The 16,136-nt window shown below is 42.3% G+C and overlaps 1 protein-coding gene across 4 annotated transcripts in view; it reads right to left on the bottom strand.

The window, feature by feature from the left end:
* ETV1 (ETS variant transcription factor 1) overlaps window positions 1–16,136 on the bottom strand; it is an 87,439-nt gene that overhangs the window by 27,475 nt on the left and 43,828 nt on the right. For all 4 annotated transcript variants that reach the window (XM_056857691.1, XM_056857689.1, XM_056857688.1 and 1 more), the window contains 3 exons: window positions 14,832–14,961; window positions 12,883–13,071; window positions 7,526–7,773 (listed from right to left, as the gene is read on the bottom strand). In XM_056857691.1, coding sequence (XP_056713669.1) covers window positions 7,526–7,773; window positions 12,883–13,071; window positions 14,832–14,961 — 567 coding nt within the window. The remainder of the gene's footprint in view (window positions 1–7,525; window positions 7,774–12,882; window positions 13,072–14,831; window positions 14,962–16,136) is intronic.

The following is a 16,136-nucleotide window of genomic DNA, read 5'->3' as shown; positions in this document are numbered from 1 at the left end:
ATTCTGGTTAAGCAGGTGTTAATTATACAATGGCACAGATATACAGTAAGTCATACTTATGGTCTGTTTTTACTCCAGCTGTCAGACCTATCTTATTTGCGTCCTCTTTTCTCTGCCTATTTGAAAGGGAACAGCACACTGAAGACCTAATAGAATGATTCCCTTCTACTAGGTGTGGACTTCCTCCAGTGGAAGAGTCCTCACCTGAGGAAGGGAATAATTTGATCAAACCCTAAATGAGTAGTATTCCAAAAATATGAACAGAAAATATTTTAAGCCAGTTGTTTAGGCTTCTGGGTAGGTGTTGCCAACTTACTGAAAAATGGAGAAAGGGGCTCAGAATGAGCTGGTGGTGGAGGCCTGCACCCCTGAAATAGGCAGCAGCATTGGCATCCTCCAAGGTTGCCAGTGGTGCCAGCAGCAGAAGCCCTGCAAACCCACTGCAGTTGGAGGAAATGCACCAAGCCATGTGCCAGCCCAAGATAGAGTTACTGGAGGAGGAAGAGAAGCAGCAGCAGCGGATTAAGTAACAGTGCCTTGTCTTCTGTACTTTTTTTGTGGGGGGAGGTACATCAGGATCCTTTACTTGGACAAGGCTTTGATTGGCTAGGAAGTGATCTGATACCTTACAAGGATCCCACTGGCAGGGAGAAAGCCTCCCTCCTATAGTCTGAGAAATCAGGAGACTCAAAGAAAAAGAAACAAGTAGCCGCCAGCATGCCTGTAAACCTGGAAAAATCCCTCCCCAGAATTCTACAGGATGCATTTCCATAATCCGAGAAAATTCCAGAATTGTGTTTAAACATTTAGTAAATCCCAGAACCTCTCCAAAAAGGCATTTTCTGGTATTTTGGGGGTTCAGGGATTTCCAGGTGCATTCCTTCACCTCCAAACAGTCTGGATCTACAGTACCTAAACGATCATCCCTTCCCATATCAATCTGGCCAAACCCTGTGATCAAGGAACATGGCTCTCCTGTGAGAACATTTTTTTGTCCGAGGTGAGATGGGTGGGGAGAAAATATAGGAGGGTCTTTTCAGCTGATGCCCCCAGCTAGTGCTCTCTCTTTGGGCCTTCTGGAGAAAGGAGAAATTTTTCTATGCCAGAACACTTTTGTATTAGCTGACTGATGATGATGATGATGATGAATGGCTTCTGTTGGATGTTTATACTGTGTCCTTTAAATGTTTTAAAATTGGTTTAAAATTGTGATGGAAGCACTATCGGTAGAAGTTTTCAGGAGGCACTACAAAATCATTTTATTCACCAGGGCTTTTAATGGGGTCTAAATTGCAGACATCTTCTGGGGGGAGGAGGTATCTGGGCTTTTACTCTAATAAATAAAATTGCAAGTCACATTGGTTAGCTTGGATGCTGCTGTAAGGGGACCCCAAACTAATGCATGGTCTCAGAAAATAATCTTAAATGATGAACAGGCTTACATGGTAGAATATGATAACTTTTCCTGACCCCAACAGGGTCAAGTCTGATAACAGCATCTTTAAAATCTATTACTTTATTACAATTTTTTAAAATGCACAGTTCCATATACACTGCAAAAATTGTTCTTCCTTGTCCCAGGTGTCTAAAACATTGTTCTAAAAATAGTATTGCAGCGTCTTGGTATAGAAGCTACTGAGGTTCAGGTTTTTGGAAGCACAGAGATTCAGTAATGGAGTTCAATGACCAAGAGCATCTCATAACCTAGCAGCATGGATTATATTCATAGGATGATACTCTTGGATGACCTAAGAGACTGCAGCACAGTACATGGGGAAAAAGTAGTCCAGAGCTGTAGCCCAAAGTTTTGTGGCAAGGGGTCTTAAAGATATACAGGTAAATCAATGCAAAACTCTAATATTGTATCTTTAAATATAGTAGATGCATGAAATCATTTATATATTAGCACAACACAACTGAATTTTGTGAAATTTTAAATCAGTGCTTTCCCATTACCTTTGCACTCAGTTGCCAAAACACCTGGCAAGCAGTTGCACATTTGTTTCTGATGGGAAAAACTGAGTAGAATACTGACTGTATGTTGTTCCCTTATCTCTCTACATGTAAAAGGGCCAGAGGCTTACTTTATGCTGAAAATTCAGGCAAGGACCTACAGTATCCCAGGAGGGGGCCAGACCACTGCCCAGCAGCATCAGAAGCATGTTCTTTAGGGGTTTTTAGATTTACCAAACCCAGCACCTTCATTCTCATTTATATCTGACAAAGTGAACATTGACTTACAAAAGCTTATACCCTGGAAAACTTTGGTCTTTAAGGAGATCAAATTTTGGACTCAAATTTTGTTCTACAACATCTCAAATTGTGCCTAGAAGACAACTGAGAACTGGTGTAGATGGTGGGCATCCTGGTACGATATATTCCCAGTGGCCTATCTACATCAGAAGACAAGCCATTGTGTTTTATATCCAGCTGATGTATCTACAGAATAAACAAGATCACGTATGCACTGCATCACAGTAGTTGAGACTCAAAGATAAGAGGCCATGAATGATGGTCACTATGCCCAAAACAAGAAGAAAAGCCTCCAGGGTTCTAACCAGAGTTGATAAAAACCCATTCTCATTATTTGGACCTTGCTGAAAAAGAAAAAGAAACATTTTCCCATTGAGAATGTGTACCCCTCACCCAAACAGATGCATGTGAAATCCCTACAAGTTCGTTTCGTTACAATTTCAGTTTTGCCTGTAATTCAGCTTCTGTGTTCCGGCTCACATCCAGTCTCCCACAGTGGTGAATTTCAGACACAACACCAAGAGCCAAAGAACAAGTACCTGGATTCGGAGTAGGCACTTAATAATGGGGATGTAGTACATAATTACACCCTCCCCACCACTGACATACTACACTAGTAACACAAAAAGATGATGCACAAGTCTCGCATGTTTCCAGTATCAATAGGGTTGCCAACCTCCAGGTGGTGGCTGGAGATCTCCTGCTACTACAACTGATCTCCTGCCGAGAGAGATCAGTTTGGCCGCTTTGGCAATTGGACTCTATGGCATTGGCGTCTCTCCCCTCCCCAAACCCTGCCCTCCTCAGGCTCTGCCCAAAAAACCTCCCGCTAGTGGCAAAGAGGAACCTGGCAACCCTAAGTATCAATGGTCAATCGTAAAATATAAATCCAGCACTGATATTTAATAGCCAATTTTAAGACAGTTATAAATAAAACTGTAGGAGACATGTTTAAAGACAACGGAAGTTCAGCAGCACACCATCTGCATACCATACTAATATGATCTTCCTCAATAACATCATATACACGTTAAACAAATTTGGAACTCTGAACTCTATATAGAAGATATTAAGAGAAATACAAGTTTCCCTTTGGCAGTTTATCACCAGCTTTTGGGATCCACCTCTAATACTGAACAGAAACATTTTACAAGGGTCTTATGAAACCCTTCTGTTGCTTCAGCTCAGTCCGAAATATCACAATCAGTACCACCCAAGACAGCAGAAAGGTGAAATCATTTCACTATGATACAATTTGCACTAAGTAGTGATAATCAGTTCAAGACAGATGTGCAGCTTCAGTGGTTTGCCTCAAGTGGGTGGGTGGGCAGCCACTCAATCAGCAAGTTTCCTCAAAAATGGAAATCCAGAAACTGGGCAAGCTTTTAAGTAGACTTCTTAAATATAAAATATGTTGTAGGAGGTGTTGTTGGCCCTCCATAGTAACTGGTTGGCCACAGTGTGAGACAGGATGCTGGACTAGATGGACCACTGGTCTGATGTGGCAGGGTCTTAAGTTTTTCTGAGTCTAGAGGACAGCCCATCTTGCTAGAAGCAGGATTCAGAGGTAGGTGAGGGGCAATTTGCAAGGACAGCTCTTTGTAGACATCTGACGCCAAAGATGCCTAAGGCCTGCCCTACCCCTTCTGCTCACTTAAGCAATATTTTAATGGACTAGCTTTAGCTTGTAATCCAGACATATATGGGAATGTGAAAGCTGCCAGATTACTTAGATCGTGCAGAACTCTGTGCAACTTAAAAGCTTGTGCATTTCTCCTGCAACAGAAGCTAGTCAGATCAAAGACATTGCCTGATTTCATTCGTCTTAATTTCCCCCGCAGTATGGCTCCTAGATGGGTGGAAAAATAAAGCAGCTTCTACTCTGTTGACATTTCTTTTTTTTCCCCCATGTTCCATTATCTCAACATTCTGCAACAGAAATTGCATACCTGCAATTACAATTACAACTAATTGATCTGCCATTTCCGATGTCATAATTAATGTCATGTTTTAATAGAGTTATAATCATTCCATAATAATGGTTTTCATTCACCATATTTCCAAAATGGGTAAGAATACAGTGCTCAGAAGCAATCAGCAGTTATGAGGCTCTTTCAAAATATCCCAGAAGGAGCAACTTAGCATAATGATCTTGCAAAACGGACTTTTGAATTTTTATCGGGACAGCAAAGTAATATTATGCAAAGCTATGTTTCAGTGCAACTTGTCCCCAAACATTCGTAGGCATAATAAAAATCAATGGTTCAATGGCAAGTGCATTACGTCTCCTAAAGGGTTATTTAATGTACTCTTAGCAAGGATGGGAAAAAATGTTTTCTGAAGAACAGATGGCAACAAGACAAAATACCATCAGACCTCGTTGACGACTGCAATTTATGTTGTGTACAGATGTGTCAACTTAAATGCAGGGACTCTGAAGCCAATAAAAGTACTTTCTGAGGCCACAAATCAATTTTTCATGGCCACTGGTTGTAATGCCAGCTCATTTATAGAACTAATTCTTTGACTACAGCAACTCAGATGACATCTCCAGAAGTTCATAATGATGGGTGGAAATGAGGGGGAAAATAAACAGCAAAACCTATTGGAATGAGGGCCATCCAAATTTCCATGGAGGAAAGACAAAACTGAAGGCACAATCCTTCCCAAGATATGCAATGGGGGAATCACAATAGAACCCACTCATCTTTACCATGCGTGCATCACAGAAGCCATTACCAGAAATGGGAGGCCAGCATATCTAAACCTTCAATCAGGATTAGATCGGACCAAAAAGCAACTTCCTAACCAAAGTCATAGGTTTGAGACCAAAGGCTGAACAGGGAAGTAAGAAGTGGACTAGCCTTCCATTTTGGTTAACTGCTGGCATGCTGTGGTGCTCACATTCCAAACAGAGAGAAGAAGAGGGGCTCCATTGTGCCTTTCCATGCCCATATGGCTAAGCTTATACCAGAAAAGATCATGCCTGAAGTACCCTTATGAAGAGAGAATGGTCCTCTAAATGGAATACATTAAATACAGCCAGGGCATTCTTTGCAGAGGTACTCACTGCTACTGAGTACCAGCACCCTTTGGGGGGGAGGGGCTTTCCAAAGTCCTGAGGGGGGAATTGGTGGAAATTGGTACAGCCTTATATATGACTAAGGCACTTTTTAAATACAAAATACACTTTTTAAATACAAAAAAAAGCATGGAATGTAAGCACTGAATGTTTTAAAATGCCCCCCAAAAAGCACAACCAGACAATTCAAAAGTATAAGAGCTCATGGTGATAATCAAAGGGTTTCTAAGGAAAACAGAGATAAGAGGACCCACTTGTATTTAAGACAGTATGTTTCTGACAATCAGGAACACTTTTGAAGCACAAGAGTCAACCACAAGAGTCAACAACTCTCCTTGTGTGAATAGGGGAAAAAAACCCTTTCTATATCAGTAGAAGGAAACAAAAATGCTCATGTTATTCTACCAGTCTACAATCTATCTTCTGTAAAGAAAAATCTGATGATTACATTAAAAGACACGGCGGCAACAGGTCCTGTTGAAACTAACAGTGGGCAAAACGCCTTGCTATTTTCACCTTGCCCAAATGTAAACCAAGCTGAAAAGTGAACCCCGTCACCCCTTAAACTAAGAAGACTGAATAAGTGCATTTGTGAAGATCATAAAAGAATTGTTGGTGCCCGAGATTCTTTCATTTCTCTACATCAGTTTTGCTATGCTAAGTTCCCAGACTTTGAAAAACATTACATCTGGAACATTTTTATTTGCAGCTTTGGTTCTCTTCCTTCTCTAGCAAAGACATATCAAGAGGAATATGCTTTTGAAATTTTTACCGATAACTAATCCCCTGCAGCGCCCTGACCTGGATGGCCCAGGCTAGCCTGATCTCGTCAGATCTCAGAAGCTAAGCAGGGTCAGCCCTGATTAGTATTTAGATGGGAGACCACCAAGGAAGTCCAGGGTGGCTGTGAAGAGGAAGGCACTGGCAAAACCACCTCTGTTAGTCTCTTGCCATGAAAACCCCAAAAGGGGTCACCATAAGTCGGCTGCAACTTGAAGGCACTTTACACACACAATCCCCTGCAAGGCCATCTAACAGGTGACCAGTAGTACTGGTGTCATGTTAGCCAAGTGACAGGAGCTCTGTACACAGCAGTCATGTGTGTAAAACTTCCAGATGCTGTGCACCCAATCCCCTAGACTCGAAGTGCAATCTGAAGCAGAATGACACCCTTCTAAGCCCATTGAAGTCAATGGGCATGAGCGGAATTATACCCTTTAAGGCTACACTGTAGGGAAACTACCTTATAACCACACCAGGAAGTTACCAACAACAGGAGCTGTAAGATGTTGGCTATCACTTATTAATCTGAACAAATGGATGTTCCTATTGCCTTCTGTCTGAGGTAAATTTATATTGTACTCATATTGTAAATGCTTATAAAAACAAAATAAAGCAATCGCCATATGGTGCGCAGGTCAAAAAACTACCCATCCCTATGATGAGTGTCAACTTCTAATTCAACTTCCTTTTATCTGAATTACCTTGCAGACATTCCAAATCCCTCATTAACTTCAAATCAGATAAACTCAGATAATCAGAAGTGTTAATAATATAGTATTACACTGAGGGAGAGGCTCATACAGGATAAAGAGGATGTCATTTAAGTATTCAAACTTCAACTATATTCCCGATGTATACATTAAGATACTGATACCCTGCCCATGCGAGACGTTCCAGGAAACGTATAAAAGTTGTTCATTCATCCTCTTGTTCCCTTTGTTCCTCACCCTCCATCCCCTCCGCATGAGATCTTCTCCCATCCTGCAAGCCTACATAAATTATGCCACACTCATGTAAACGTTTCAGTATGGTTCTCAGAATGTTCTCTTCTCTCTCTAAGTACCTTTTTTGTTTCCTTTAAAGGGTTTAAAAGGCTTCTCTGTCTGAGGGAAGCATAGCTCTTATCATGAGCGACTACACTGTGTTCAAAATTCCAGTTTTCTTCCTCAGTAACTATAGTGTCTCATTTCCAGAGCCACAGATCTAGAAAGTAGTCTACAGGGCAAGTGAGGCAAAGTAGTCTGAACCCCAATTTATCTGCTCTACTGTGCCAGTGCTGCTTGACAGGAGATGAGGCTTTAATGTGACAATTCAAAGCAGTATTCCTTGTATACAACAGTTTGCTTTCTCACAAAGCCTATCTAACAGGTACGATAAAACAGCAAAATCCAACAAGTTCCCACCTACCTGAATCATATGCAAAATCTCTAGGTTCCTGTTTAATCATCAGAGGAGGGGGGAAGTTTTGATTGGCCGAACCGCCAATCATAGCATTGTGTTCATATACTGGATCATGGTACTCCTGCTTAAACCCTTGTGGCGGAAAAGGGATGTTTGGCTCAGACATCTGCCGTTGGTACATCGGGCGTCCTTCCCTTGGCATTGCAGGCAAAGGAGGGAATGAATTGCAAGGTTCTGAAAGCTGACGGCGAAATCTGAGATTAAACACAAAAGAAACCAGTTGGACATACAGAATGCTGTTAATATCATTTCTAAAACTGGATGGGAAACTGAGCAGGTATTCCCCCCCACCCCCCAAACCATGGTAAGATCCATGTGTTTGGTTATGAAACCCTTCTTCATGTACAGCTTTTCTTATGTAATTCTTGCAAAGTGACTAGCTAGTCAAGGGAAGAATTACGTCTTCAGTTATAAATGAACAAATGTTCACACCTGAACCACAAGGATCATACTTTAAAAACCTGTTTTGGCCGCCAGTTGAGGTCCTCTCCTCTATTTTTTTCCTGTGCTAATATTAACCTCCAAGTGTATGTTTGTGCGTGGAGGGGGCAGTAAAAAAACCCATCACCACCAACAATTCAATGCTGACATTTATTTTGTGATCCCTTAGATCTGAAAAATCAAATACATACACACCCTTTGTAAGGGTGGAGGCAGAGATGGAAAAAAAATTCTCTCAAGAGAAGAGCGTAGCCAAAAAGCAAATGCATTTCACAGAGCTAAAAATATTCTATAGCACAGCGAATAGAGTGGTGCCTCTGCAGTCCACCTACACCTTCAGAAAACAAGTTCTTAAATTCAAAGCTTTGGGAAATAGCTGTTGACTGGCGCTGCAGTCATTTCCCCTCTTTTCCCTTTAGACAAGAAAAGGAGCAGAAGTCATCATTAAAAACTGTCAGGAATGAATCAGAAAAATAGAGGGTTGAACATCAAATAAGAAACAGGCTCACTTACCAAGCCTCAAAAGCAAGTGAATAATACTTGCACGGAAATCAAGCCATATGTTTATACAAGTGGCTTTACTGTTGGTTCCTGCCGGGGCCATTTTCATTCCATAAGTGAATGGTGTAATTGGAACTGCAGGTAGGCCAAGCTGGTAGGCCAAAAGATCTGGCAGACTGAGTTGGGTCTTCCATAGAGCACTGGTCCCCTCCCCCAGACTCTGTCTCCCCCTGCCACTATACAGTTTTAGAAAGAACTGTGGGTCTGTGGTAAGGCATCTGCTTTGCAAGCCAAAGGGTTCTTTTTCAATCACTGGCACCCTCAGTCAGTGGTGGATCTACCATGAAACTAATGAAGCTTAAGCTTCAGGGCCCCTGATCCCAGAGGATCTCTGAAGCAACTTTTTTTTAATGAGTGAATTTTTCAACAAAATCTATTGAGTTTTTGAAAGTGTTTGTTATTCAAATAAGGCTATTTTAGTGATAAAATCATAAGCCAATGGGTTGAAGTACTTAATACTGACCTTAGAATATGCTCTAATACACATTCATATGGCCTCAAAATGTCCATGTAATTGGTCAAATTTCAAAATTTTCTCAGAGGCTTGAAGCGCCCAAACTCCCAACTGTATGGGTTCACTGAGCTCGCTAGAATCTATTCATAGCCTACATTTTGGCAGCTGGATCCTCGAATCCATCATTGGTGAATGGCGTAATAGTTCTATACCTCAGGCTATAGCCAATCGGAACCATAAAAAGACATCTGAATTCTCAATTCAGGCTGCACTCGTCTCGCTTGTGCATTTTAACACCAAATATAAGATTTTCACCTCTTTATCTTAACAAGCCCCTCTGATAACCTTCTACCCCTCTATTAGAAAATGAACCAATACATCTGCCATAGAACAACCCCATCGAAGAAGATAACAGCGGTTACCCAGACCTCGTTGCTGGTTGCAAAGGGACCCCCAAACCAGTTCAAGCTTTAGTGTCCCAAAAACGTAAGTCCGCCACAGACCCCAGTTAAAAGAGTCAGGTCAGGGGTGACGTGAAAGAACTCTGCCTGAGACCCCAGACAGCTTCTGCCATCCACAGTAGGTAGTACTGACCCAGACAGACCAATGGCCTGACTCAGCATAAGGCAGCTTCACATGAAAAGTTAGAAAAAAAAGTTCACAAAAAAAGAGACCATAGATAATGCTACCTGTAACAGGAGCTTGTCACTGAGTTTACTACAGTGAAGGCATTCCATTGGACGAAGACAGGCTGGCTTTGCAAAGCCAGCCAAAGTCCCTATGATTTTACAAACACACTTGAGTGTAGGCCCACTGATCTTAGTGAGGTTTACTTACTAGGAAACATATATAGGATTAAGTGGCATGCCTGTTAACTGCATATTTTAGCAGTGGGAATGACAGAACAAGGAAACGTTTGATCAGACTTGTGTAAACCATTATAAACAGTTCCAACACAGCCACAGCAAACTTTAAGCGACAGATTTTGTTCAGACAATGAGGGCTTTACCTTAGGACCTCAAATACAAAAGCTAAACAGATTGATTGAGGGATGTAGCTGGAGCTTCAGTTCAGTTTTTTTTTTAGCTTTTGTGGTTTTGCTCAGCCTAAAGGCATTAGAGCAGTAGTTTGTTTTGGCAGCTTAACTTCCTTTCCCTAAGCTGTTGCATTTCAAAAAGCTCAGAAGGGGGGGGGAAATCCCCACCCTTTCAATTGATACCATGCAAATTTTTAAAACAACAAGTGATGCCTGTAGATGCCTGGCTATTAAACGAAATTTAAATAGGAAGGGAGAAATCATCATCTAGTAATTTAATTTAATAGGCCGGGAGTATCTCTTAAAGTGAATACTACTTGCAAGCAAGTGAATTATATGTACATAGAAGAGTTGGTTTTTATATTCAGACTTCCTCTACCTCTTAAGGAATAATCAAACCGGCTTAAAATCGCCTTCCCTTCCCCTTCTCACAACAGACACCCTGTGAGGTAGGTGGGGCTGAGAGAGAGTGACTAGCCCAAGGTCACCCAGCTGGCTTCATGTGTGGGAGTGGGGAAACAAATCCAGTTCACCAGATTAGCATCTGCCGCTCAGGTGGAGGAGTGGGGGATCAAACCCGGTTCTCCAGATCAGAGTCCACCGCTCCAAACCCCTGCTCTTAACCACTACACCACGCTGGCTCTCATGCTGGCAAACATTCCCTTATGCTGTCGAAGGCTTTCACGGTCAGAGTTCATTGGTTTTTGTAGGTTATCCGGGCTGTGTAACCGTGGTCTTGGTATTTTCTTTCCTGACGTTTCGCCAGCAGCTGTGGCAGGCATCTTCAGAGGAGTAACACTGAAGGACAGTGTCTCTCAGTGTCAAGTGTGTAGGAAGAATAATATATAGTCAGAAGGGGGTTGAGTTTGAGCTGAGTCATTGTCCTGCAAAGTATTAAAGGTAATGTGCAAATCATTGTCCTGTAAGAATCAAGATAATGTGCTAATGAGGGTGTGGTATGTTAATGTGGAATCATTGTATCCTAAAGTGATCTGTTAACATGTGGAATCCAAGGCTAATCCACATGGCTATTGTGGACTGTAGTCTTTGTTAGTCTGGAGGTTTTCAGGACAGGAAGCCAAGCCTTATTCATTCGTAAACTCTCCTCGTTTCTGTTAAAGTTGTGCTGATGTTTATGAATTTCAATGGCTTCTCTGTGCAATCTGACAAAATAGTTGGTAGAATTGTCCAGTATTTCAGTGACTTGGAATAAGACCCCGTTTGTGTCAGTCCATGTTAAGCCACTGCTGATTTCTCAGTTTACCATGGAAAAAGAAACTGAGGGTAAACTCCCTTTTCTTGATACCCTTGTCATCTGTAAAACAAACTTTCAGATAGGTCACAAGTTCTACCGGAAACCAACTCACACAGATCGCTACTTACACAAAAACTCCAACCACCACCCCAACAGAAAAGAGGAATAATCAAAACATTAATGGACCGTGCAAGACGGATCTGTGAACCACAGTTTCTCAAGGAAGAAATTAATCATCTAAATCACGCACTGCTAGCAAACAGCTATTCCAGCAATGAAATCAGAAGGACCATTAAACCAAACAAAAATCAGAAAACTCAGGAAAAACAGTCTCCCATAGGAAAGGTATTCTTGCCATTTATTAAAGGAGTCACTGATAGGATGGAAAAACTTTTGAAAAAACATAACCTACAAACAGTGTTTAAACCCACCAAGAAAATACAACAGATGCTACGATCAGCAAAAGACAAAAGAGACCCCCTCACCTCTGCAGGAGTATATCGTATACCTTGCAGTTGTGGACAAGTTTACATCGGGACCACACAACGCAGCATACAAACAAGGATAAAAGAACATGAAAGATACTGCAGACTTGGCCAACCTGAGAAATCAGCAGTGGCTGAACATGGACTGACACAAACAGGACACAGGGTCTTATTCCAAGACACTGAAAGACTGGACAATTCTACCAACTATTTTGTCAGATTGCACAGAGAAGCCATTGAAATTCATAAACATCAGCACAACTTTAACAGAAACGAAGAATAACGCTTGGCTTCCTGTCCTGAAAACCTCCAGACTAACAAAGACTACAGTCCACAATAGCCATGCAGATTAGCCTTGGATTCCACATGTTAACAGATCACTTTAGGATACAATGGTTCCACATTAACATACCACACCCTCATTAGCACATTATCTTGATTCTTACAGGACAATGATTTGCACATTACCTTTAATACTTTGCAGGACAATGACTCAGCTCAAACCCAACCCCCTTCTGACTATATATTACTCTTCCTACACACTTGACACTGAGAGACACTGTCCTTCAGTGTTACTCCTCTGAAGATGCCTGCCACAGCTGCTGGCGAAACGTCAGGAAAGAAAATACCAAGACCACGGTTACACAGCCCGGATAACCTACAAGAACCAATTCCCTTATGCCTTTATGCATATTCCCTTATGCACAATCGTGTGCAGTACCTATGGAAACTTGGTGCACATGCCTATGCTCACTACAATGGAACTTCTCACCCCCATGTACCATAGTCTTTCAAGTCTTTCCTTACTCTTCTGCTCACCACTACTCCCATGACATCTACAGCCAAGCAGACAAGAGCCTCAATTACGAAGGAAAGTAAGCAAGGCTACAAAGAGGTTCTTGGCTGACCAGGACTTTTCTACTGTGCTGTTTCTATTGTGCTTCTCCATTCTGCCCCACTGCGTACACTCACTGCAGCTATGGTGAACGACAGTGGCCTTATCATCCAGGGCCATTAATACAAAAATGGTGGAATGCCCACCACAAAACCCAGGAACACTTATCCTTCTACCTGTGGTCCATAGAGAAGCTGTTATCTGGCATGGGCTGGGCTGGAGGCAGATGAGCAGGAAAAACCCGGTCCGGTTTAGGATTCTGAGCCGAGTTTGGGGACGCATGATGCAGTGGTGAAACTGGAGTGCTTGACGGAGTAGGAGGGTTGGAGGGCCTCATTCCCACTTGTGGCTTCTGATCATAGGCACTGCCAATTAAGAAGCAAATTATTCAGGGAATTAGAATCAATAAACATATAGCCAAAATGGCCCATTGTGAAGTGCTGGTCTTGGACATGTGAAGACTTCAGATTTAGTACTAGCAGAGCTATTAACAGTCACTCTCTGTACATCTTTATTTACCACCCCAGGGTGATAGTCAAGGACTGAACTGTCTGAGGATTCAGTACACACAAATAAATCATTATTCTCCTTTTTTTTCCACACCATGTGGCTTTCTCCTTTGTACGCAGAGCAAAACAGTAGGAACCACTGCAAAATAACTGATGTTTTAAAAGTTACCAATATGTAACTCTTCTCTGCAGGAGTGAGTTTGTTTGTATTGCTGCCTTTCTGCCTAGTTAAAAGCACCCAAGGTGTGCTTCACAAAAAAGCACAAAATCATTTTTTAAAAGATTAAATACATGTATTTTATTGTTACACCCCCCAACGAAACCACATTTCTATAAAGTAGAAGACCAGGAAACTTTCCAGGGAATAAGCTCTTGACAATCAAAGTTCACAAAAGCTTATACCTTAAAAAAAGTTGGTCTTGAAGGTGCTACTGGACTTGATATTTATCCTTTCAGACAGTAGCCCGCTTTGTCTTGTTTGCAATTAAGCTCTGATATATATTGCAATGAGCAGAAAGCACACAAGCAATGGGAAAGCAGCAGCTCCTTTTCTAGTCAACACATGGCGCTGCTTTACACCACCTCAGAAGGGGCGTGGGGAGGGGCCATGGTTCAGTGGTAGAGCATCTGCTTGGCATGCAGAAGGTCCTAAGTTCAATCCCTGGTATTTCCAGTTAAAGGGACTAGGCGGGTAGGTGATGTGAAAGACTCTGCCTGAGACCCTGGAGAGCAGCTGCCAGTCTGAGTAGACAATACTGACTTTGATGGATCAAGGGTCTGATTCACTATAAGGCAGCTTCATGTGATCATGTGTCTGTCTTGCTTCATATTGTCTGTTTCTGACTGGCACCGGCTCTTCAGGGTGTCCGCCACAGAAAGTCGTCCCCCCCCCCCAACATTTCCAAGCTGAGATTCTCTAACTGGAGATGCTGTGGATTGTGTCTGGGACCTTCTACAGGCCAAGAATGTGAGCTACCACTGAGCCAGAGCCCCTCCCTATACTGGGACTGGTTTCCTTCCAGAAGAAAAAGCTATTAAAAACAATGCTACCAAACCCATTAAAAATTATCCTACAAGCAATTTTAAAAGAAGTTTTGTTCCCACCCCTTATTCCCGAAGGCCAGCAACCTGCTTCTGAACAGATAATAGTATCTACAAAGCCTCACAGAATGTGATTTTTTAAAATGATCATCCATGAATATGCATGCACGCACACAACCCATCTGCAAAACTTCTCAAAATATGTAATATGTTGTTCAGGCTTGTCTTTCTACAAGGAGGCCTCCTTTAACCTAATGAATGTAAAAAAAAATAAAAGTATATCAGACACACACACACACTCCATTCTCACGGCAACTAAGACTCACCCTTTTGAAACTCAGGCTGTCTCCAAGGGAAAAGGAATACATTGTGGATATTTAAGGCAGAGCAATTACTTTAAAATGATTTTAAGACAGGAGTGGAAATGCTTCCCAGAGTCTTTGGCTAAATGCACTCACATTCTTATCAGTCCTGTCTACAGAGGGTGGGATGCGGGTGGTGAAAGGCATGGTCTTATTACTCCTTGGTCGGTTTCCACTGAAGCTGTATCAAAACATGCAGGCTGCTTTCTTTACCTGACATTGTACAGGCACTTTTCCCCATAACTGAACTTGAATGGCTGTTCTTGACTGCAAGCCGACCCGAGCTCAGAACATGGACTGTGGGGTTCCTTCTTGATTTTCACTGGGAGACCATGAAAAGCCACTGGAAAGAGAAGGTGGGGGAAGAAAACCAGAAAGAGAAACTAAGCATGTGCAAATATAAGCAGATGTGATCAAGAAACTAGGACTCGGGGACAAAATATATATGACACTGTGTAGGTGCTATCCACAGCTAAGCTGTATGTGCAGATGGTCACCTCTGTTGCAGGGTTGTTACCAAATTTTGCCACCCCACTGTTTCAACTCAAACGTCCCAGTTTGATTGTCCCTTGTGTGCACTGAGCTCACAAGTCTTTATTTACACTGTTTTCTGATGCCTTTTTTTGTTTTAAAAGTAAACAATGTTTGTTTATTTATTAGCCAATGTGCAGAGGCGGATCTACTGTGAAACTAATGAAGCTTAAGCTTCAGGGCCCCTAATCCCGGAGGGGCCCCCTGAAGCAACTTTTTTTTAATGAGTGAATTTCTCAGCAAAATCGATGGAGATTTTTAGTGACAGAACCATAAGCCAATGGGTTGAAGTACTTAATATTGACTTTAGAATATGCTCTAATGACCATTTCATATGGCCTCAAAATGTCCCTGTAATTGGTCAAATTTCAAAATTTTCTTGGGGGCTTGCAGAGCCTGAACCCCCAGCTGTAAGGGCTCTCTGAGCTCGCCAGAATCTATTCGTAGCCTACATTTTGGCAGCTGGATCCTCGAATCCTTCGCTGGTGCAGGGCTTAATAGTTCTATAGTTTAATTTCATCACTGTATGGCCCATTTTCAAGGACTCCACCCCACCACCCTGTTCTCCGCCATTTGGGGCTCAAGGTCCTTGCAAGGGCAGCAAGATCCTTTGGACCTTGTTGGACATTGCCCTATTGTTGCTGGTTGCGAAGGGGCCCCCATAACAGTTCAAGCTTCAGGGCCCCAAAAATGTAGGTCCGCCATGGCCGATGTGCAGAGATTGCACGGAAGGAAGGGACTTGATCAGCAAACAGAAAATATAGTTCCGTAAATGGGCAAAACAAAAAGGCGCACGGAAACAAAACCCAGAAAAGCGAAAAGGCATTCCCATCCTGCTGCTGCTGCGCATGTAGGATAGGCATGACAATGATCCATGGCCACGTGGGGTGCCCCCCTGATGTGCTAACATGGGGTTGGATCTAAATGACTGGGGTTGAATCAGTTTGGATCCAAGGTACCACATGCACAGCGGCTGAGGTCCTGATT

Source organism: Euleptes europaea, chromosome 11, assembly GCF_029931775.1.
Source record: "Euleptes europaea isolate rEulEur1 chromosome 11, rEulEur1.hap1, whole genome shotgun sequence".
Classification (NCBI taxonomy): Eukaryota; Metazoa; Chordata; class Lepidosauria; order Squamata; family Sphaerodactylidae; genus Euleptes; species Euleptes europaea.
Note: the sequence above shows the minus strand (reverse complement) of the source record. Positions and strands in the feature narration are given on the sequence as shown.